The sequence below is a fragment of the Anarrhichthys ocellatus genome, unplaced genomic scaffold (assembly GCF_004355925.1).
Source record: "Anarrhichthys ocellatus isolate YVR2014 unplaced genomic scaffold, GSC_Weel_1.0 scaffold40, whole genome shotgun sequence".
Lineage (NCBI taxonomy): Eukaryota > Metazoa > Chordata > Actinopteri > Perciformes > Anarhichadidae > Anarrhichthys > Anarrhichthys ocellatus.
In genome coordinates, this window is record NW_022280070.1 from 3,258,857 (window position 1) to 3,276,298 (window position 17,442).

General features: G+C 44.9%; 5 protein-coding genes across 5 annotated transcripts in view; 3 read left to right on the forward strand and 2 right to left on the reverse strand.

Annotated features, from left to right (window-relative positions):
* Positions 1-3,628, forward strand: part of LOC116394507 (zinc finger protein 568) — an 8,568-nt gene extending 4,940 nt beyond the window's left edge. Inside the window, exons 7-8 of the mRNA XM_031867632.1 lie at positions 63-168; positions 258-3,628. Of these exons, the coding sequence (XP_031723492.1) occupies positions 63-168; positions 258-868 (717 nt within the window). The 3' untranslated portion in view covers positions 869-3,628. The remainder of the gene's footprint in view (positions 1-62; positions 169-257) is intronic.
* On the reverse strand, positions 1,989-10,661 carry LOC116394562 (zinc finger protein 239). The gene is made up of 4 exons (XM_031867745.1): positions 4,171-10,661; positions 3,968-4,065; positions 3,091-3,199; positions 1,989-2,989 (listed from the first exon to the last, which is right to left on the reverse strand). Exons 1-4 carry the CDS (start codon positions 4,445-4,447, stop codon positions 2,151-2,153), a joined length of 1,323 nt encoding a protein of 440 aa, XP_031723605.1. The 5' UTR covers positions 4,448-10,661; the 3' UTR covers positions 1,989-2,150.
* Positions 4,181-8,420, forward strand: vac14 (vac14 homolog (S. cerevisiae)). Its single transcript, XM_031867742.1, has one exon. It carries the CDS (start codon positions 4,789-4,791, stop codon positions 7,126-7,128), a length of 2,340 nt encoding a protein of 779 aa, XP_031723602.1. The 5' UTR covers positions 4,181-4,788; the 3' UTR covers positions 7,129-8,420.
* Positions 10,662-10,808: 147 nt separating the features above from the next.
* Positions 10,809-14,292, forward strand: trim35-13 (tripartite motif containing 35-13). The gene is made up of 6 exons (XM_031867744.1): positions 10,809-11,277; positions 12,227-12,322; positions 12,423-12,653; positions 12,739-12,761; positions 12,865-12,983; positions 13,078-14,292. The coding sequence occupies exons 1-6, from the start codon at positions 10,876-10,878 to the stop codon at positions 13,611-13,613; spliced, it is 1,407 nt and encodes a 468-aa protein (XP_031723604.1). The 5' UTR covers positions 10,809-10,875; the 3' UTR covers positions 13,614-14,292.
* slc27a1a (solute carrier family 27 member 1a) overlaps positions 13,753-17,442 on the reverse strand; it is a 7,305-nt gene continuing 3,615 nt past the window's right edge. The window contains exons 5-13 of the mRNA XM_031867743.1: positions 17,222-17,291; positions 17,029-17,120; positions 16,824-16,933; positions 16,501-16,710; positions 16,294-16,420; positions 16,067-16,204; positions 15,721-15,885; positions 15,460-15,606; positions 13,753-14,822 (exon numbers count right to left, since the gene is read on the reverse strand). Coding sequence (XP_031723603.1) covers positions 14,665-14,822; positions 15,460-15,606; positions 15,721-15,885; positions 16,067-16,204; positions 16,294-16,420; positions 16,501-16,710; positions 16,824-16,933; positions 17,029-17,120; positions 17,222-17,291 — 1,217 coding nt within the window. The 3' untranslated portion in view covers positions 13,753-14,664. The remainder of the gene's footprint in view (positions 14,823-15,459; positions 15,607-15,720; positions 15,886-16,066; positions 16,205-16,293; positions 16,421-16,500; positions 16,711-16,823; positions 16,934-17,028; positions 17,121-17,221; positions 17,292-17,442) is intronic.

Sequence of the window (17,442 nt, forward strand, 5' to 3'; positions counted from 1 at the left end):
CCCCCCCCCCCCCCCCCCCCAATGTAATCTGACAGATCGTTTGTCACACGTCTTTTTGGCAGGCAATCGACTTACTGGACAGCGAACCTGATCTCGTCTTCGTGAAGGAGGAGATGTATGACGACCATCCCATCGGCCAGCAGATGACGCTCACAGATAATAGAAAAAGTAAGTTTGGGTTATAAATAAACAAGATGAAGTCATTATAATCCCGATTGAGTTTCTGTGATTTAACTGGATTTATTGTCGTTTGGCAGTCGTTGGACTTTTTGAGGAGGACAGCATGCTTCACAGACCTGTCGATGAGCTGCAGCTTCAACCTGTGGAGATAAACAGCTTCCCCATGACGGCCGACAGTCAAACGCAGCAGCTCACGCAGCCGACAATTATGGACAAGTTGATAGACGACGCAACGATGAGCACTCTGGTGGACAACACGCACCTTCCCCCAGGCGCCGCTGGCTACTCCGACTACTCGAACATCCACATGAATGCGGCCAAAGAACTCAACGGTCAGTCGAGACCCGTGAAGCCCACCAAGCACTTTGAGTGCTTGTTCTGCGGGAAAATATTCAACTATTTGAGCAGTTTAAAAGTCCACATCAGGCGACACTCCGGCGAGAAGCCGTTCAGCTGCTCGATTTGCGGGAAGCGCTTCGCCCAGAAAACGTACCTGAAACTGCACCAGCGCGTGCACTCCGGGGAGAAGCCCTACAGCTGTCTGGACTGCGGCAAAAGCTTTTCCCAGAAAAGCTCCCTGAACATACACCTGCGGACACACACGGGGGAAAAGCCCTACAGCTGCGTGGATTGTGGGAAATGCTACGCGTACAAGTATGGTCTGAATCACCACCAGTGTTTCCATTGAGAATAAACCGATCACAACTGCTACTTCAAGCGCGCTCTGTGGAGCTCCATAGGGGCTCAATGTGCCAATGTAGATTTTAAATACTCTTATTTATATCAAAGAAAGTTACGGTTAAATGGTGCTGCTGTAAAATCTAGTTTGGTGTATTTTTAGCTTTATTGTTAAGAGCAGCAGCCAAACAAGGGTACAGAGAATATCTGTCCTCTAGTGTCCCATTTGAATGAATTTGGTTTATTTGATTGCTTCGGAGGGTTTATTGTTAAATGTGTCATGCCCTCGACGAGCATATGAACTCAGTTTCACCCTATAATTTATATATAGATCAGATATCTGCTGCCTACATTTAAAGTGGGGTGCTCATCCAACCCATGACAGAAATACTTACATTTGATACACTGCATGTTGTCATACGGTTGGGCTAACATGTTATACCTCAGTGTCATATTTCAAGGGTCAAATAATGCCAAAATACTTACAAGTGCTACATCGTTTGCACACGTGTAGCAAAACAAAACTTCAAAACTACCTCTTCACGACAATGTGGAAGTAAAACAACTCACTCTGTGTGCTTCATTGCCCAAATCTCACCACGGTCACACGTCATGCCTCATTCCTTTATATTTCAAGAAAGAAAGTGGGAGGGTCCATCATTTTAAAACACAGCTGTCTGAAGTTTTGGTTACATAATATTCAAATGAGTTGTGGTTTAAATGGTGTTACTGTTTTAAATGTATTTGTATGAGTCACAATTGTAGAAAGATGTTTTCAATGTAGTCGAGCCAAATTCCATTGTTTTGTTTTCTAAATGTGAACCATTTCTATTATTTGTGTCATACAAAGCACCTATTTTGCCTGTCCTATGTTTCCCCTGAGCCGACCACACCGACCCACTGAGTGAATTATTCCTGCCCAAGAGAGAAATCCTGTGCTGTTGGATGTTCTCCCTTTTATCACTCAAAGCTGCATGCCCCTCACAGAGCCACATCATATGTGCATTGTTCAGATTGTCAAACTTGATTTTGTAAAGACTCCACTGATTAAACTGACTCTTCAAGTTGTTTCAGGTCAGATCAGACAAAAGTAAAATACTTAAAAAATAAAAAAAAAAGTAAACATTGAATCAAAACATTCATGTGTTTTATTGTAAGAACAAATAAAGAAACAAACTACACTTCACTACGGTGCAGACTACAAGTCTTTAAACCATGACATGAACTGCCCTTACACTCATGTGAGAAGTAGCACATGATGCGTCCTGATAAAGAAAGCTATTGTCTCCCAGCTACGGGATGTCACTGTTTCTGTGTGCCATTAAATGGTTGTTGAGGTTGACCTTTTGCGTGAACGTCCTCCCACATTTAACGCAGCGGAACGGCTTCTCTCCAGTGTGGATCCGCAGGTGACATTTCAGATTGCCTTTCTGGGTGAACCCTTTCCCACATAAGCTGCACCGGTGAGGTTTCTCTCCCGTGTGGACCACAGAGTGAATGCTCAGAGCCGATGAGTTTGCAAAGGTCTTCCCGCACAGATGACAGGATTTACTGACGAGCCTCTGAGAGGAAACCCGAGACAAGCAGGTGTGCGATTTCAGCTTGTACCTGTGAGGGAAATGCCGCTTACAAATATTGCAAAAGTTCGACTTGTGGCCCCTCATGTGGTGCGTCAGAGTGCCCTTGTGGAAGAATGTCATGCCACATATCTTACATGGGAACCTGTGTCCTATTGGGTCTCTGGCGGTTTCTACATCAAGCGTATTAAAGTCATCAAGGGAATCCAGAGCGCCGCTGTTTTCAGAGCTGTTGGCAGGTAATGTGTCCTGGTTGTTGTTGCTGGGCCCACCTTCAGCACTCATGGTTGGCTCTTGTTGACTTTCTTCAACAAATTGTACACCATCATCATCATCATCCTCTTCTTCCTCCTCCTCCTCAATCGGAATGGTATGAGTGCTGAAGGCCCCCTCTGTGTCACTGATGGATATCAGCTGAACTGTCGGTTCTTCGTTACCACCTGAACACACAACCTGTTCTACATCCGGATCTAATGACAGGCTGCACGTGCTGCCTACGGCCGAGTGACCGACTGACCGGTGCTCTGCTTCCTCAGCGATGCTTTCTTCATGTTCTGTTGCATTAAAAACAAAACACAGTCAAAACACTCAAAAGGCATCTAAATCTGTGTTGTGTAAACTGTTTCCTCATGCGAACCCTCCTTCACTCTCTTACCTTCTGTACCAAGTGTTTCCTGCTGGCAGCAGTTTACAGCGTCCTCCACATAATCCGCCTCCTGTTTGATCTGAGACACAGGAATCTGGTGGAGCAGCGTCGCCACAGGCTGCTCAAATAGGAAAAGTCAAAATGTTACAATGCCATTAAATTCGGCAACATTTTCTATGAGAGCAACGCTTCACCAGACTAAAGCTGAAATGACGAGTCGAGTAGACGATTGGAAATGAATGGGCAGAACTTTTGACAATTGATTAATTCTTCACGTCAGTGAAAAATGTAAAACCTTCTCTGGTTCCTGTTCCTCATATAAGGTGATTTTCTGCCTCTCTCTTCATTATAGTTTTGTAAATTAGTTATCTTTGGGTTTTGGACTGGTGGTTGGACAAAACCTGCAATTTGAAAACATCATGTTGGGCTTTGGGATCTTGTGATGGGCAGTTTTATTATTATAACTATTAGACATTGATCAAAGTTGTAGGATTTTTCAACTTTTATGATATATTGATTTGTCAAAAAAAAGTGACAATAAAAACAATTGTTGGATGCAACCTTTGATGCGACGTGTGTGTTGTGTTCACTAGCATATTAATATTCCTTTATTATTACATTTATAACTATAATTGTAAGTCACTTTGGATAAAAGCATCTGCTAAATGACTAATGTAAATAATATATATAATATAAGTTAAACAACATGGTTCAGACATTTATCAGGACATCTATGCACTCCCTCATTCCTTGCTTTGCAGTGTGCAATAGCAGAGTTTTCCATAGCAATGTTAAGAACACAGATATGTATTGTAATGTGTACTTCACATTTAAACCTGGGCCATAACGATAACACTGTATCACTGTCTGTAAATGATCATCTAACCTCAGAGGACTGTGGTGGATCGGATGGGTCTCTGTCTTTCCACAGATCCATACACCAATCTTTTCCAAAGATCCCCTCTATGGAGGGCGACCCGGAGACTGAGGAAAAGCCAAAAAATAACAATAAAACACATTGGTCAGCACAAAAAAAAAAAAAAACCACGTTTCAGATCATCTGCTGTCGTCACTGTGAAACACAAGTACCGTGAGTGTCCCCGTCTCTGTGGCGGACAGTTTGAACACCCACGCTGGGATAACCTTTACATAAACCGGGGGCGTCGCTTCTCACAATAGTCAACTCGCACTCCAGACTGTTTACTTTCTGCGCCAGCGCTGAATTAGCGTCCAGCAGCTGAGATAAACCCAGCCGGAGCTCAGCCAAGTCTTCGTCCACCAGCTCGCAGACCTGACTCAGGGCAGACCTGGCCATTGTCTCCATGATGGCGGACAGCTGCGAGTGAAAAGAGCGGCGGCTCGCCATTGTTAGTGCCGACCGTCACAACCTCCTTCAACAGCTAAAGAAAGAAAAGTATGAACACAACTCAAGAAGCTACACTGCAGCGTTTAGCTGCACACTGAAGCTAATGAAGCTAATTTGAGCTAACGGTTCTCTTGTAGAGCGGGACCTAAATACACGGTGCAACCGTGACGCGTTTCCGGCGGATGCAACCGGTCAGCTGCTTGTTATTACGAGAATTCCTGGTTCCCCAGTGAAACAGATGTGTTGTTTTTCTCTGAACGAATGGTCATTCAGGACTGCTTTCTCCGCGACTTCAACGTAGACCTCAGTAGACGGGACCCGGTGCGATCGCAGCTGCGAACATGAACACGGAGAAGGACTTCGCGCCTCTGACGCCCAACATCGTCAGGGCTCTGAATGATAAACTGTACGAGAAGAGGAAAGTCGCGGCTCTGGAAATAGAGAAACTGGTGCGGGAGTTTGTGGCTCAGAACAACTCCACTCAAATCAGACATGTCATCCAGATCCTGGCCTCGGAGTTTGCGCTTTCCCAGCACCCCCACAGCCGGAAGGGGGGCCTCATTGGACTGGCTGCTTGCTCCATCGCCCTCGGCAAGGACTCCGGACTGTACCTGAAGGAGCTTATTGAGCCTGTGCTCACATGCTTTAATGACTCAGACAGCCGCTTGCGCTACTATGCCTGCGAGGCCCTCTATAATATAGTGAAGGTGGCCAGGGGAGCCGTGCTGCCCCACTTCAACCTGCTCTTTGACGGTCTCAGCAAGCTCGCAGCAGACCCAGACCCCAACGTGAAAAGCGGGTCTGAGCTCCTGGACAGACTCCTGAAAGACATTGTGACAGAAAGCAATAAGTTTGACCTCGTGGCGTTCGTCCCCCTGCTCAGAGAGAGAATCTACTCCAATAATCAATACGCTCGGCAGTTTATTATTTCCTGGATCCACGTCCTGGAGTCGGTGCCGGACATCAACCTGTTGGACTACCTCCCCGAGATCCTGGACGGGCTCTTCCAGATCCTGGGAGACAACAGCAAGGAGATCCGCAGAACGTGTGAGGTGGTGCTCGGAGAGTTTCTGAAGGAGATTAAGAAGACCCCCTCCAGTGTGAAGTTTGCCGAGATGGCCAACATCCTGGTCATCCACTGCCAGGTTGCAGATGAAACCAAGCTCACAAACGACCTGATCCAGCTGACGGCCATGACCTGGATGAGAGAGTTTATCCAGCTTGCGGGCAGAGCGGTTCTCCCCTACTCCTCTGGCATCCTAACTGCAGTGCTGCCTTGCCTTTCCTACGATGACCGGAAGAAGAACACCAAAGAAGCGGCCAGTGCCTGTAATCACAGTCTGATGAAGCTGGTGACTCCCGAGGATGACGAGGAAGAGGATGAGGAGAAAAGTGGGAGTCCAGGGTCGCCGTCCAAAGAAGACGGGCAGCCCAAGACAGAGGCAGACGGCAATGACATGCTGAATGCGTCACAAGAGTCTGTTGGTTTCAGTAACATCAGCTTCTTCACTCCAGCCAGTGCCGACAGGCCTCAGGTAACGCTGGACCTGGACGGTATTGTTCAGGTGCTGGACCGGCACCTCCACGACTCCTCTACCGGCATGATGACCCGCATAGCTGTGCTCAAATGGCTCTACCACCTCTACATCAAGACACCACGCAAAATGTTCTGCCACACCGACGGCCTGTTTCCCATGCTGCTGAAAACGCTGTCGGACGAGTCGGACGAGGTGATACTGAAGGATCTGGAGGTGTTGGCCGAGATAGCGTCATCTCCTGCTGGCCAAATGGACCAAGTCGGCTCCTGCGACAGCACGGACCACAAGATGGAGCTCAAGGTCCCAGAGAGCGCCAAGACAGTGGACTCGTCCCCGTCCACTCCTAGCATGAACTCCTATTTTTACAAGTTCATGATCAACCTGCTGAAACGCTTCAGCCTGGAGCGGAAGCTTCTGGAGAACAGAGGTGCTTTCATCATCAGGCAGCTCTGCCTGTTGCTTCACGCGGAGAATATCTTCCACTCCATGGCGGACATCTTGCTGAAGGAGGAGGACCTCAAATTTGCCTCCACCATGGTGCAGACGCTCAACACAATCCTGCTCACCTCGGCCGAGCTCTTCCAGCTGCGCAACCAGCTGAAAGACCTGCGCACTCAGGAGAGCTGCGCTCTGTTTTGCTGCCTGTATCGCTCGTGGTGCCACAACCCCGTGGCCACCGTGTCGCTCTGTTTCCTCACGCAGAACTACAAACACGCCTACGATCTCATCCAGAAGTTCGGAGACCTGGAGGTGACGGTAGACTTCCTGATGGAGGTTGACAAGCTGGTGCAGCTCATCGAAAGCCCCATTTTCACCTACCTGCGCCTGCAGCTGCTAGACGTGGAGAACAACCCCTACCTGATAAAGGCGCTGTACGGCCTGCTGATGCTGCTGCCACAGAGCCAGGCCTTCCAGCTGCTCTCCCACCGCCTGCGGTGCGTCCCCAACCCGGAGCTCATGAGGACCGTGGACGAGTCCAAGTACATGGACTCGAAGCAGCAAGTCTCCAAACGTGCCTCTCACTCTCAGGTGGATTACAACGAGCTGCTCCAGCATTTTGACCGTGTTCAGAGCAAACACCTGGAGGTCCGACACCAACGCTCTGGACGGGCCTCCGATCACCCCGACAGGAAGCTGATGTGAAGTTAATCTGTCTCTATATAAAAAAAGATTACGAAGTTACTGTTGAAGCCAAAAAGTATCTAATGTGATTATAAACTTATCAGATCACTGGATAGTCAGGAAACAATGATTTGTTTGTAATTTGAGAATGTTGTGTAAAATACAGGGAAGAAACCATTTTAAACAGAAAAGACATTTAATACACGTCAGACTATTCACATGCTAATTAATAGAAACTACTTTCTGTGATGATTTGAAGAATGTACATACAATCTCATACATCATAACTGGTGGTGATGATGATATGACCATATCCTGAGTTTCCATCATGCCCCAGCAGCAGCTGAGATTTGTTTTTACTGTTAAATGTTCAGTGCTTCAGGTGAATCTGATACATTTCAGTGTTAAAGGACACATGTTGTCATTTAATGTCCACGTGAACCACAGTATTTTCATGAGTCATGCTAAGCAGTGTGAGTGGAGCGCATATTCAGGGTTGCCTTAATCTCTTGTCAGCCAGAAAAGAAATGTCACGTGAAGCGTATTGACCCGGCTCAACTAAGACTTTAAACTCTGGAAGCCATGGAGGATTGAACTCTTGCATTGATTCTGTCGGACCATGTTGTTGCGTCTCATTTCTTTGTTAGCGGATCAGAAATGTCACCTTACACACCTTCAGCTTTTAATTCCATTTATTATTATTCAGTAAATATGTGTTTCTCCTTGTGCAGTTTGTCTTGCATCCTTGAATAGATGCACACTTGTTATTGTTGTATGAAAATCAATAAAGTGGACCATGCGATTAAAGATGTATTGTTTTTTCCCTCATCCATATTCACAACTTGTCAGAAGTACTGGTTACACATGTGAGGGCAGAAGACGGGAGCAGACACATTCGTGACGCCATTAATGGCCTTTTTCCTATCTGTTACATCCTGCAGCTTTTTGACTTATTATACATCCAGCTCCAAATGTCCATTATTAAATCAAATTGACTCTAGATTGTGTAAATGCACTCGGTTAACTTTGCCTACAGGTTTTTATTGTGATCATGAACTTGCAACACAGACGGGACTCTAATGAAGAAAATGAACGTTCACAATGAATTGCATTGAAGAGGATCTGCTTTAGAATATGACAAACAGTTTAAATGCTTTTTAAACCATAAAATATTCCATGCAAAATGTGAATGGTAGACAATTACATATATGTAAATTAAAAGGAATTGTATTTTAGATTTGCAGTTACAGTAACTGCAAATTTCCCTTGAGGAAACAGCATAAAAATAAGTTGCCTGCCTTTAATTAACTTGCACGTTGAGTTATGATGAAACTAGAGGAGCCGGGTCTCTCTTTCTCTCCTGCAGCAGGGCCACATGCAGTCGAACACCAATGGCACATACTGTACTGTCAGAGGGAATATAGGTTTTACTGTGGCGCTCCCCATCAGTGCTACATTACATTTCACAGATGGAGGTTGACGTCTCAGGTCAGGCTGTGGACGACTCCTGCTGCGCCGTGTGTGGGGACATCTTTCTGGCTTCAGTGGTCCTCTGCTGCATCGATTGTGATCACAGCTTTTGTGACTGTTGTTTGGAGTACTTCTGGATACAACATGGCATTAAAGAGTGCCCCCTCTGCTTTAAAGAGAGCTTTGGACTTCCGCATAAATCATGCAGAGCACACGGAGAGCGGCTGTTTCTCCTCTGTGTCGCTGATCTGGAGCCTGTCTGCTCTACATGCCACACAACAGGCCTGCATATAAATCAGAGTGTATCCCATAAAGGAGGCATTCAAGGATCATAAGGTAAGCTGGAAAAAATAAATCTATTCTATTTTAAAAAGCATTGAGCATACATTTGATACTTAAACATGAAGAATGATCTTCAGAAAACACTGATTATTTCCAGTCATATGGGAAATAGAAAATAGAACTAGAAAAACAAGTCAAAAAACTTCCGTTTCACAACTAAGGACTCCCTGCTACTCCCCATGGGCTCATTGAAATGTCTGTCAGCCTCATTATTTGTGTTTGCCTCTGTATTAAAATCCTGCATGCACACTCGCTGATGTGTGTAAACCCAAACAGCAAAGAAATCCATCTGTCTTTTCCCAATTAATTTAGTCTGACAGTTAGAAAGATTTTTCAGTTTATTAACCTGTTCAACTAATGACTCATTTTAAGATGAAAAACAGCTGAAATATTTTACCAAATTAAAACAGCTACAAATTCATCTACTTTAACCAGAACAGCTTTTCAACCATGACTTTGAAGTTGCATGATGGAAATTGTCATGAAATATTTAAAACACATAAACTGACTTTAAATAAGAGAAGAAATATCCGACATCTGTCCAGTGACATGCAGAGCCACTGCCACTCTGGCAGCCTCAAGTAACCAATGCATGTGTGTTAATTAGGAGGTTTAAAATGAAAAGCTCACCATCATCGTGAGCATCGGATCAGAGTGCAATGTATTTTCTCCAAAACTCAATTTAAAAACATTCAGCGAGCACAAGACACACATGGGCTGGTGTATCTGAAACAAGCAAATCCAAGATTATAACTTAACATAATAAGTCAAATTAAGTCATTTGTTTATTTTAAAGAAATAAGGATGAATAAAGTTCTCAGTCAATTACCACTGACATTTGACGGGACCTAAAGAGTAATAAACTCCTCTTACCAAAACTTCCGCTCCATGCAAAGGTCAAAAACAAAAGAAAAAGTGAACTCAGGTGAACTTAATCAGCTGAATGAGGAGTGACAAAGGGTGAAAGCAAGAGTCAATCATTGTTTAAGATAGGAAAGGAAATGAAGTAGGTGAGGTAAGGAAGTGGAAAAACAAAAGAGAACAGGGGACTTTGCTACAGTATGATTGCTACACATCCAGTGCACACTCTAATAAGTGTCCTACCTGCATGGTTTAAAGCTGACTGTGAATGCTAGCATAGTGTGTGTGTGAGATTTAAAAGCTACCATACAGCAAATGCGAGAGTCGGCGCAGCACTGGTCTACACAGCGTTTCTGGCAGGATAGTATTCCCTTTCTATCTCTATATACACACACTTGCTCTATTTTTGGCACTGCAGCACTCATTCTAGTAAACTAATACCCACATCATACTTGATTATGGTCCACACAAGGTCAATTTATTGTTAAATTCTTTTGAAATTAACAAATGAACCTTTAAGACCATGTTACCGTGTGAACATCTTGTTCTAAAGTACCCTCTATTTGCTCTAAAACCCCTAAGAAACCGTGTTTCAATTCTTAAAAAAGCTGTTGCTTGAAGCTAAACTTGACTGTGAAAATATTCCAATGGTCAGCAGGAGGACATTTCTTTACTCACATAACTTCAGTCCAAATCGGTAACTTCTGTCTATTTATATCCTCAGCCTTCTTTTGGATGTTGTTTCTTCGCAAACCCTTCCATTACACTGTGACAGTTTGTTTCAACAGACTTCTCGCATAACTTAGTGATCACAGCACACCATACTCCTCTGTCATCATTGTGTTAGTCAGTGTACTCTTTGCTCTGATCTGCACGGATACACTCTCCCAAATGTTAAGCCAAGTTATTTCCCCCCCCCCCCTTTTGAGGTGTGTGGTGTTTATTTGAGAAGGCAGGATGTGCATGCTCAACACAGCACAGCATATCACGTGATATGCTTTTAGGAGCTGAGGCATCAACACTTCTTTCTGAGGTCAAGCTGAGGTAACCTTCCAGAGACATGGGAGGAGCCTCGTCAAAGCCCCGTGAAGACAAATGGCCACCAGACGTGCTCATCTTGAGGATGACCTATCCTGTCCAGTTTGTGGACACATTCTGAGTCAGCCAGTAGTGCTGACTTGCAGACACAGATTCTGTAAAGCCTGTCTAAAAGACAGCTGGGAGACACAAGGCGGTGGAGATTCACACAGCTGTCCTCTGTGCTGGCGCCGTTCCTCCATGGATCGAATCGTGGTGAGCACTGTGCTGGAGAAGTCCTGTGAATCCTTCAAGGACTTCAGCAGGAAGAATGACCCAGAGGCTTGTAAGGAGCACGGAGAAAAGCTCACATTGTTCTGCTTGCAGGACTTAGAGCCAATCTGTGGTGTGTGTGGGAAGGCATCTGCACACACTGGCCACAGGCTCTATCCCATTGGGGAAGGTGCTCATGACTGTAAGGTAAGTTAAAGTTACGGGGGTGGTCAACCCAGTATTTCACTGTGGTGGCACATTCTCAATATCTTCAGCATCGGCTACTTGGGAAATCTTGAATTTGCCAAAACATCTTCCTCTGTTTTACTACTGATGATAGCAGCTGGAATCAATGATGATGAAACATCTATTGAAACACCTTTTGTGTTTGGATGCTGAATTCTATGTCTGTCTTTATTGACTTGTATCTAAAGTCAACATAACAATACTCACTTTTGTGGCCGAGCCGTCACAATTGAAATTGGAAGACGATTCACTAAATTTGACGATCTCAATTGATTAGCTAAACATTTTGCGAATTTGCAAATTAAATCTCAAAGGCTATCCTTCATTCACCAAACCTGGACATTATTTCAACTTACAGCTTGTCAACATTTTGGCAATACTTTATAATATATTGTGTTTTTGACTTTTTCATTTCTATTTGAATACTACCTTTATGCTGCTCTAAGCCCGATATGTTGATGAGTGTGGAGGTGTTTGGCAGAGTTCATTCTAATAATAGATGTATATTCATGGTTTGCCGTTGCCACTGGGGTCTCGAGAGGACTGAAACTTGATTCCCATGAGGTTTCTGTGACACTTCAGTCATCCTACTCATGCCCTCCTCGACCCTGTCCCGATAACATAAAATCTTGAGTACTAATATGAAATGAACCTATTGTTGCCATATTGTGTCCCTGTCTTGATCCTAAATTGCACAAGTTCTGTATTTCTAATGTTACAAGGACATTGGATCCTTTCCTCTTGATTTGCCACATGAACTCGATGCTGCTGCTGCTGCATTGTTCAGCTTTGCGTTTAATGCCGTCATGGAAGAGTATGTGGCAGCTGAAAGCCCCACATTGTGCCGACAGCTGGGCCGTGTGCCAGTGACCTTGTCCCAAGTGTTGATGCCCTGTCACTGACTTTTTAGGAGGAACTGAAGAGTGCGCTGCTGCCTTTAAAAGAGAAGTTGCAACTGTACAAGAAGTCGAAAATGGCCTGTGAGGAAATTGCAGAACATGTCAAGGTACCGTTAGTTCCATCAGTACATAATGTTACTTTTCATAACGTACTAGAGGGCCAAGGTGTGAAGGCAATGATTACCCATCAATCACGTCTCTCTCCAGACCCAGGCCGAACACACCGAAGTACAGATCAGAGATGAATTTGAAGCCCTTCACCTTTACCTGAAGGAGCAGGAGGCCGCCAGACTCTCAGCTTTAAAGGCCGAGGAGGATGAGAAGAATCTAGCGGTTAACCAGAGGTTCGAAGAGATGAACGAGGAAATTACATCTCTCTCGAACACCATCAGATTAGTGGAACAGGAGATGAAATCTCAAGATATCCCATTTCTTCAGGTAGATGAGAACATGGCTTGACAGTTTGAATAGCAAATTGTAACCAGAAGCGGTTTTAAGTTGTTCTCTTACATTTTGTTTTCAGAATTACAAGGAAACAATGAGGAGGTAAGTGTTTACTCAACGTCTTGGATGCAGCTCAGAATATTTTCGGATAATATAGCTCTACAGATACAATTCTCAACAACTAACTGCTTAAGTATCTTTCCAGAACTTGGCGAACTTCTGTTGATCCACAAATGATTTCTGATGCTCTGATTGATGTGGCCAAGCACTTGGGCTCTCTGAAATTTAAAGTGTGGGAGAAGATGAAGAGCGTAGTTAAATACAGTGAGTCCCTCAAACATTGACTAGCCACGTTTTACCGACCGGCTCTTTTCCAACCACATTAGTAACTTCTACCTGGTTTGTTTTTTCTATAAAGATCCTGTGATTCTGGATCCAAACACAGCCGCTAGCTGCTTCATCATCTCAGAGGATCTCACAGTCGTGCAGAACTCGACCCAGATTTTCAAGCTGCCAGACAACCCAGAGCGCTTCGACATAAGCGCCGAGATGCTGGCTGCCGAGGGCTACACCTCTGGACGCCACAGCTGGGATGTGGAGGTAAAGAACAACACCTACTGGGTGGTGGGAGTAGCCAGCGACTCCATCAACAGGAAGGGCAAGCACGTCCTGACACCAGCAGAGGGATTCTGGACTATAAGGTTCCGCAACAGAGAGCACAAGGCCTGCACGGCACCATGGGAGCCCCTGAACATGACGAAGACGCCAGAAGTGATAAGAATAGTTCTAGACATGGACAGAGGCAAGGTGACGTTTTACGACCCTAGAGAGCGACCGCCTCTCTACACCTTCACAGACGTCGTCACGCCCAGAGCCTTTCCCTACTTCTGCTCTGCCTGCAAAGAGCACCCACTGAAGGTCCTACCCACGAGGATATACTTGTCAATAGACTAGTTCACATTGGAGGCACATTGCCAAACATTGTATGTGTAAAAATTACCCAATGAAAGAGATGAAGGGCTGCTCCAGCTTGATACGTTTTTTTTTTTTTGTTTTTTTTTTGAATGAATGAATGACATGAAACACAAACAGACATGTTTTAAAATATTTAATTTGAGTTACAACTAAGAAATGTAGTCTGTGAGATCTGAAATTGTAAATAGCTCCAACACCAATATATTACTACACTGATAATATTTGTTACATAAGATGACAGTCACCTCATGATACAAAATCACGACAGTGATTTCACAATCTTTTGAGCTCCTCTCCAAGAAAAGCATAGAAACATATCTGATACGTTTCATATAAGGCACATACAGTAACAACCTTTGTGCGTTTGCAAAAGTGTGCCGGTTTTGTTCAAACGTGAGAAGTGAGATTAGTTTTCCATTGTATTAAAAAAAAAAAAAAAAAAAAAAAAAAAAAAAAGACTACGGTTAGTGTTTGATCTAGTAGCCATATGTAGTGCATGTTGAAGTCTGGTCTTCCCGCCTCATCCAACCACACATCAGTAACTCCATAGCTTCACACTTCACAAGTATTGCCTAAACCTACAAAGACTTTTATTGTCCTGCGACATATTTCATAATTGGGAATATAACCTGTAACAGAGTTTGACTTGATGCTACACCTTTCTGTCCTAAGCACATTATTGTAACAGGTATCCTATTTCAAAACAGGAGATACCCACTCTATGTGCGGTGATGCTCTAAGGCTTTTTGAGGTGTTCATTTCATAATTTAAAACAAGTTATTAAAGGGAATAAATACCCTCTTATTATGTCCTGGTGTGTTACTCAAACAGTGTTAAAACCGCATCTGTAACAATTCTCCGTGTAATTCTATGTAAGTAGTCTTCTCCACTCTGTTCCCTGTAAGGTTAAAATCCAGGCAAGGTGGTGCACCAACACTGACTGATCCTGACCCCGGCGTTTGCATACGTTATCCTCTCTACAGCATCTCTTTAACTGAGGCCCCGCGACTGCCCTGCTACAGCCTCCCTGTCATAGAGACATTCTTCCCTCCGCTATAGCGTTGTATAGCTCCTCGTCGACTGCCTCATAACATGCAGCTCTAGTGTTCAAAAAGTAGATCTGGTCTGTGGTGAGACGTGGGTCGTATCCCTCCCTCTGCAGCCGGGTTTTCTGGATTTTAAATGTACCTATGCAGGAACGTGGAGATACATAAAATAGATTAAAACTTTTGATAAGTGATGGTTAGCATTTTTATGAACTCAGGAGGGATATCAGTTTCAGACAATCCAACTACAAAATATATGAAAAGTTGTGGCTGGTCGGATTTACAAGAGCAGAACTCCGATGTCCGAGTGCAAGTGAATGCAGCATGAGATGACACCCCCTGGACGCCACAGTTTGGTGCCAGGAACCACAAGAGGACAACACACAGGGTTACAGCCACAGACTGTCATCACCGAGACGTCACCCATTGATTGTGGGTTTTCTGTGCAGCCTCACCCGGTCTTGGCTACACACAGCAACTGCTGATGGCCTTTTTTTTCTGACAACTGTATGTGTAGGGTTGCCAACTTCACCAGTAGAAGTACAGGACTAATCAAAACAGTGAAGCATGTTGTGATTAGCAACTCCTGTTTGATTGTATGAGGGACGGATTACGTTCACTTAATGTTTTGAGTTCAATTATCTTCATTGAGGGGCTTTTTGTGATTGTTTTGCGATCAAATCAGCAAAAAAACACATATACATATACACATACACATATACATATACATACATACATACATATAACCCCATGAGTATTTCTCTAGATCTGCCACTGACCTGTGGTGTCCACATGTGGGGAGATTCGCAGGAACACGGGCCGGGCATACGAAGGAAGAGCTTGCTGGACTTTCTGCAAGAAACTGTTGCAGTCAAAACTCCCCGTGGTGTCTGCAATGGCAGCCATGCCTGCCTTACCTTCCACACCTGGTATGACATGCGACGGAAATAAATGTTTGTTAAGCAGCGAGTATGGTCAAATAACAGTAATGGCCCCCAAAGTGATGTCGAAAGCAGTAAGCACACAAAGTTAACCATCACCTGGCACCACCGCGCCATACACAGCCACGTCCGTCTGACCCAGGAGACTGCTGAGCACGCCTTCCACCTCGGTGGTCGAGACGTTTTCTCCTCGCCAGCGGAACGTGTCTCCACTGCGGTCACGGAAGTACATGTAGCCCAATTCATCCATCACCAGCACGTCACCTAGGGTAGACATATGGAGGGCAAAATAATTAACTGTGGGTCAAATACCCCCTGACAAAGGATGCTTGGCATTCCGACATCGCTATTATTTTTAGTCTTTCTTTAGTTTGAACACTTGAGCACGGCAAGCTGTGTTGAGTGTTATGTACAATATAACAGCAATACAAGTTGGATTGGTAACCTGATAGATATGCTGAATCATTTTTCTTGAAGACATTGTGAGCGATCTTCTTCCTCGTAGCGTCCTGGTTAGCGTAGCCGTCAAAACGCCGTAACGGGTCCTGTTGGTTGATGCGACCCACCAGCAGTCCTGGCTCCCCTGCAAGACATGGAGATCAGTTAATACAGGAACAATCCCATACTACATCTAGAAAACACATTATTATTGTAGTATTAGGTATTAGTTACCAGGGCGGCAAGTCACACAGAGCCCCCGGCTGTCACGAACCAGCTCCATGCTGTCCTCGTCCACCCTCACCAGACGGATCGGGTACACGTTGGGGAGAATGCGACTGTTGAATCCACAGGCTCCCACCTGCAAGGAAAACAAATCCTGATAAACTCACATTCACATTTCACCAGGGAAGACACACAAGTGACACACGGACTGCTGACCTTGCCATCCATGTTGGCAATGCTGCAGTTGCACTCGGTCGCTCCATAGAACTCGCCGATCTGCTTCACCCTAAAGCGCTCCGTGAAGGCCTCCCACACACTGGGGCGCAACCCGTTCCCCACTGCCAGCCGAACTTTGTGGCCTTTTTCTGACGGCCGCACCGGCTGAGAAAGTAGGTAGCGGCAGATTTCCCCGATATACTGCACTATCTGCAACAGGAGAGCAGTGTTGTTATTGAGGCTAGTTCAAAAGTCATGCTTTAGAGTTATTGATTACATTAAATATGGCAGTTGTTAATGTTTTTCCAAGCATCAGCTCTTACAGTGCAGTTGTACTTAATGCAATCTTCCCAGAAGCGGCTGGCAGAGAATTTCTTCTTCACTACCACGGTGAGGCCGTGGATCAGACATTGACCGACGCCCATGATATTACCTGGCAAGAAGAGAAAGCTAACACTTCGGTTATGCAAGCTTAAAAAGGGGGGGGGGGGCTGTATTCATCAAGAGCTTGAGCCTGCAGTCATATACCTGCTGAGTGATAGAGAGGCAGGCAGTCATAGATGATGTCAACAGGACTCATGCGAAAGGCAAAGTACCCGAAAGCAGCAATTCTGTAGTAGCTGTTGCGGGAACAAAAGGAGAGGTTGTCAGACGTCTATCATTAGCACTGCAGCAACTGTAACAACTCTGGAAAGTGCTGCTTTTGTGGTAAATGGCGTACCGACTGTGTACCACAATGGCAGCCTTGGGCAGTCCCGTGGTGCCGGAGGTGTAAATATAAAATAGGCGGTCTGCAGGAGAGAATACAAGAGAGCATTACAGTTGCACACCGGAAGTTTAAGATCCATACAGCCTTCAGTGAACCCCAAGAATATAGTCATTGTTTTCATGGGCAACACACACACACACACACACACACACACACACACACACACACACACA

What these genes read in the sequence shown, in the direction of transcription:
- LOC116394562 (XM_031867745.1), bottom strand. Translation starts at nt 4,447, where the DNA reads ATGGCGAGCCGCCGCTCTTTTCACTCGCAGCTGTCCGCCATCATGGAG. An exon ending in ATCCACCACAGTCCTCTGAG is followed by an intron (nt 3,200 to 3,967) that starts GTTAGATGATCA and finishes CTATTTGAGCAG; the next exon opens with CCTGTGGCGACGCTGCTCCA. An exon ending in GGAAACACTTGGTACAGAAG is followed by an intron (nt 2,990 to 3,090) that starts GTAAGAGAGTGA and finishes TTAATGCAACAG; the next exon opens with AACATGAAGAAAGCATCGCT.
- vac14 (XM_031867742.1), top strand. Translation starts at nt 4,789, where the DNA reads ATGAACACGGAGAAGGACTTCGCGCCTCTGACGCCCAACATCGTCAGG.
- trim35-13 (XM_031867744.1), top strand. Translation starts at nt 10,876, where the DNA reads ATGGCCACCAGACGTGCTCATCTTGAGGATGACCTATCCTGTCCAGTT. An exon ending in AAATTGCAGAACATGTCAAG is followed by an intron (nt 12,323 to 12,422) that starts GTACCGTTAGTT and finishes GTCTCTCTCCAG; the next exon opens with ACCCAGGCCGAACACACCGA. An exon ending in GAAGAGCGTAGTTAAATACA is followed by an intron (nt 12,984 to 13,077) that starts GTGAGTCCCTCA and finishes TTTTCTATAAAG; the next exon opens with ATCCTGTGATTCTGGATCCA.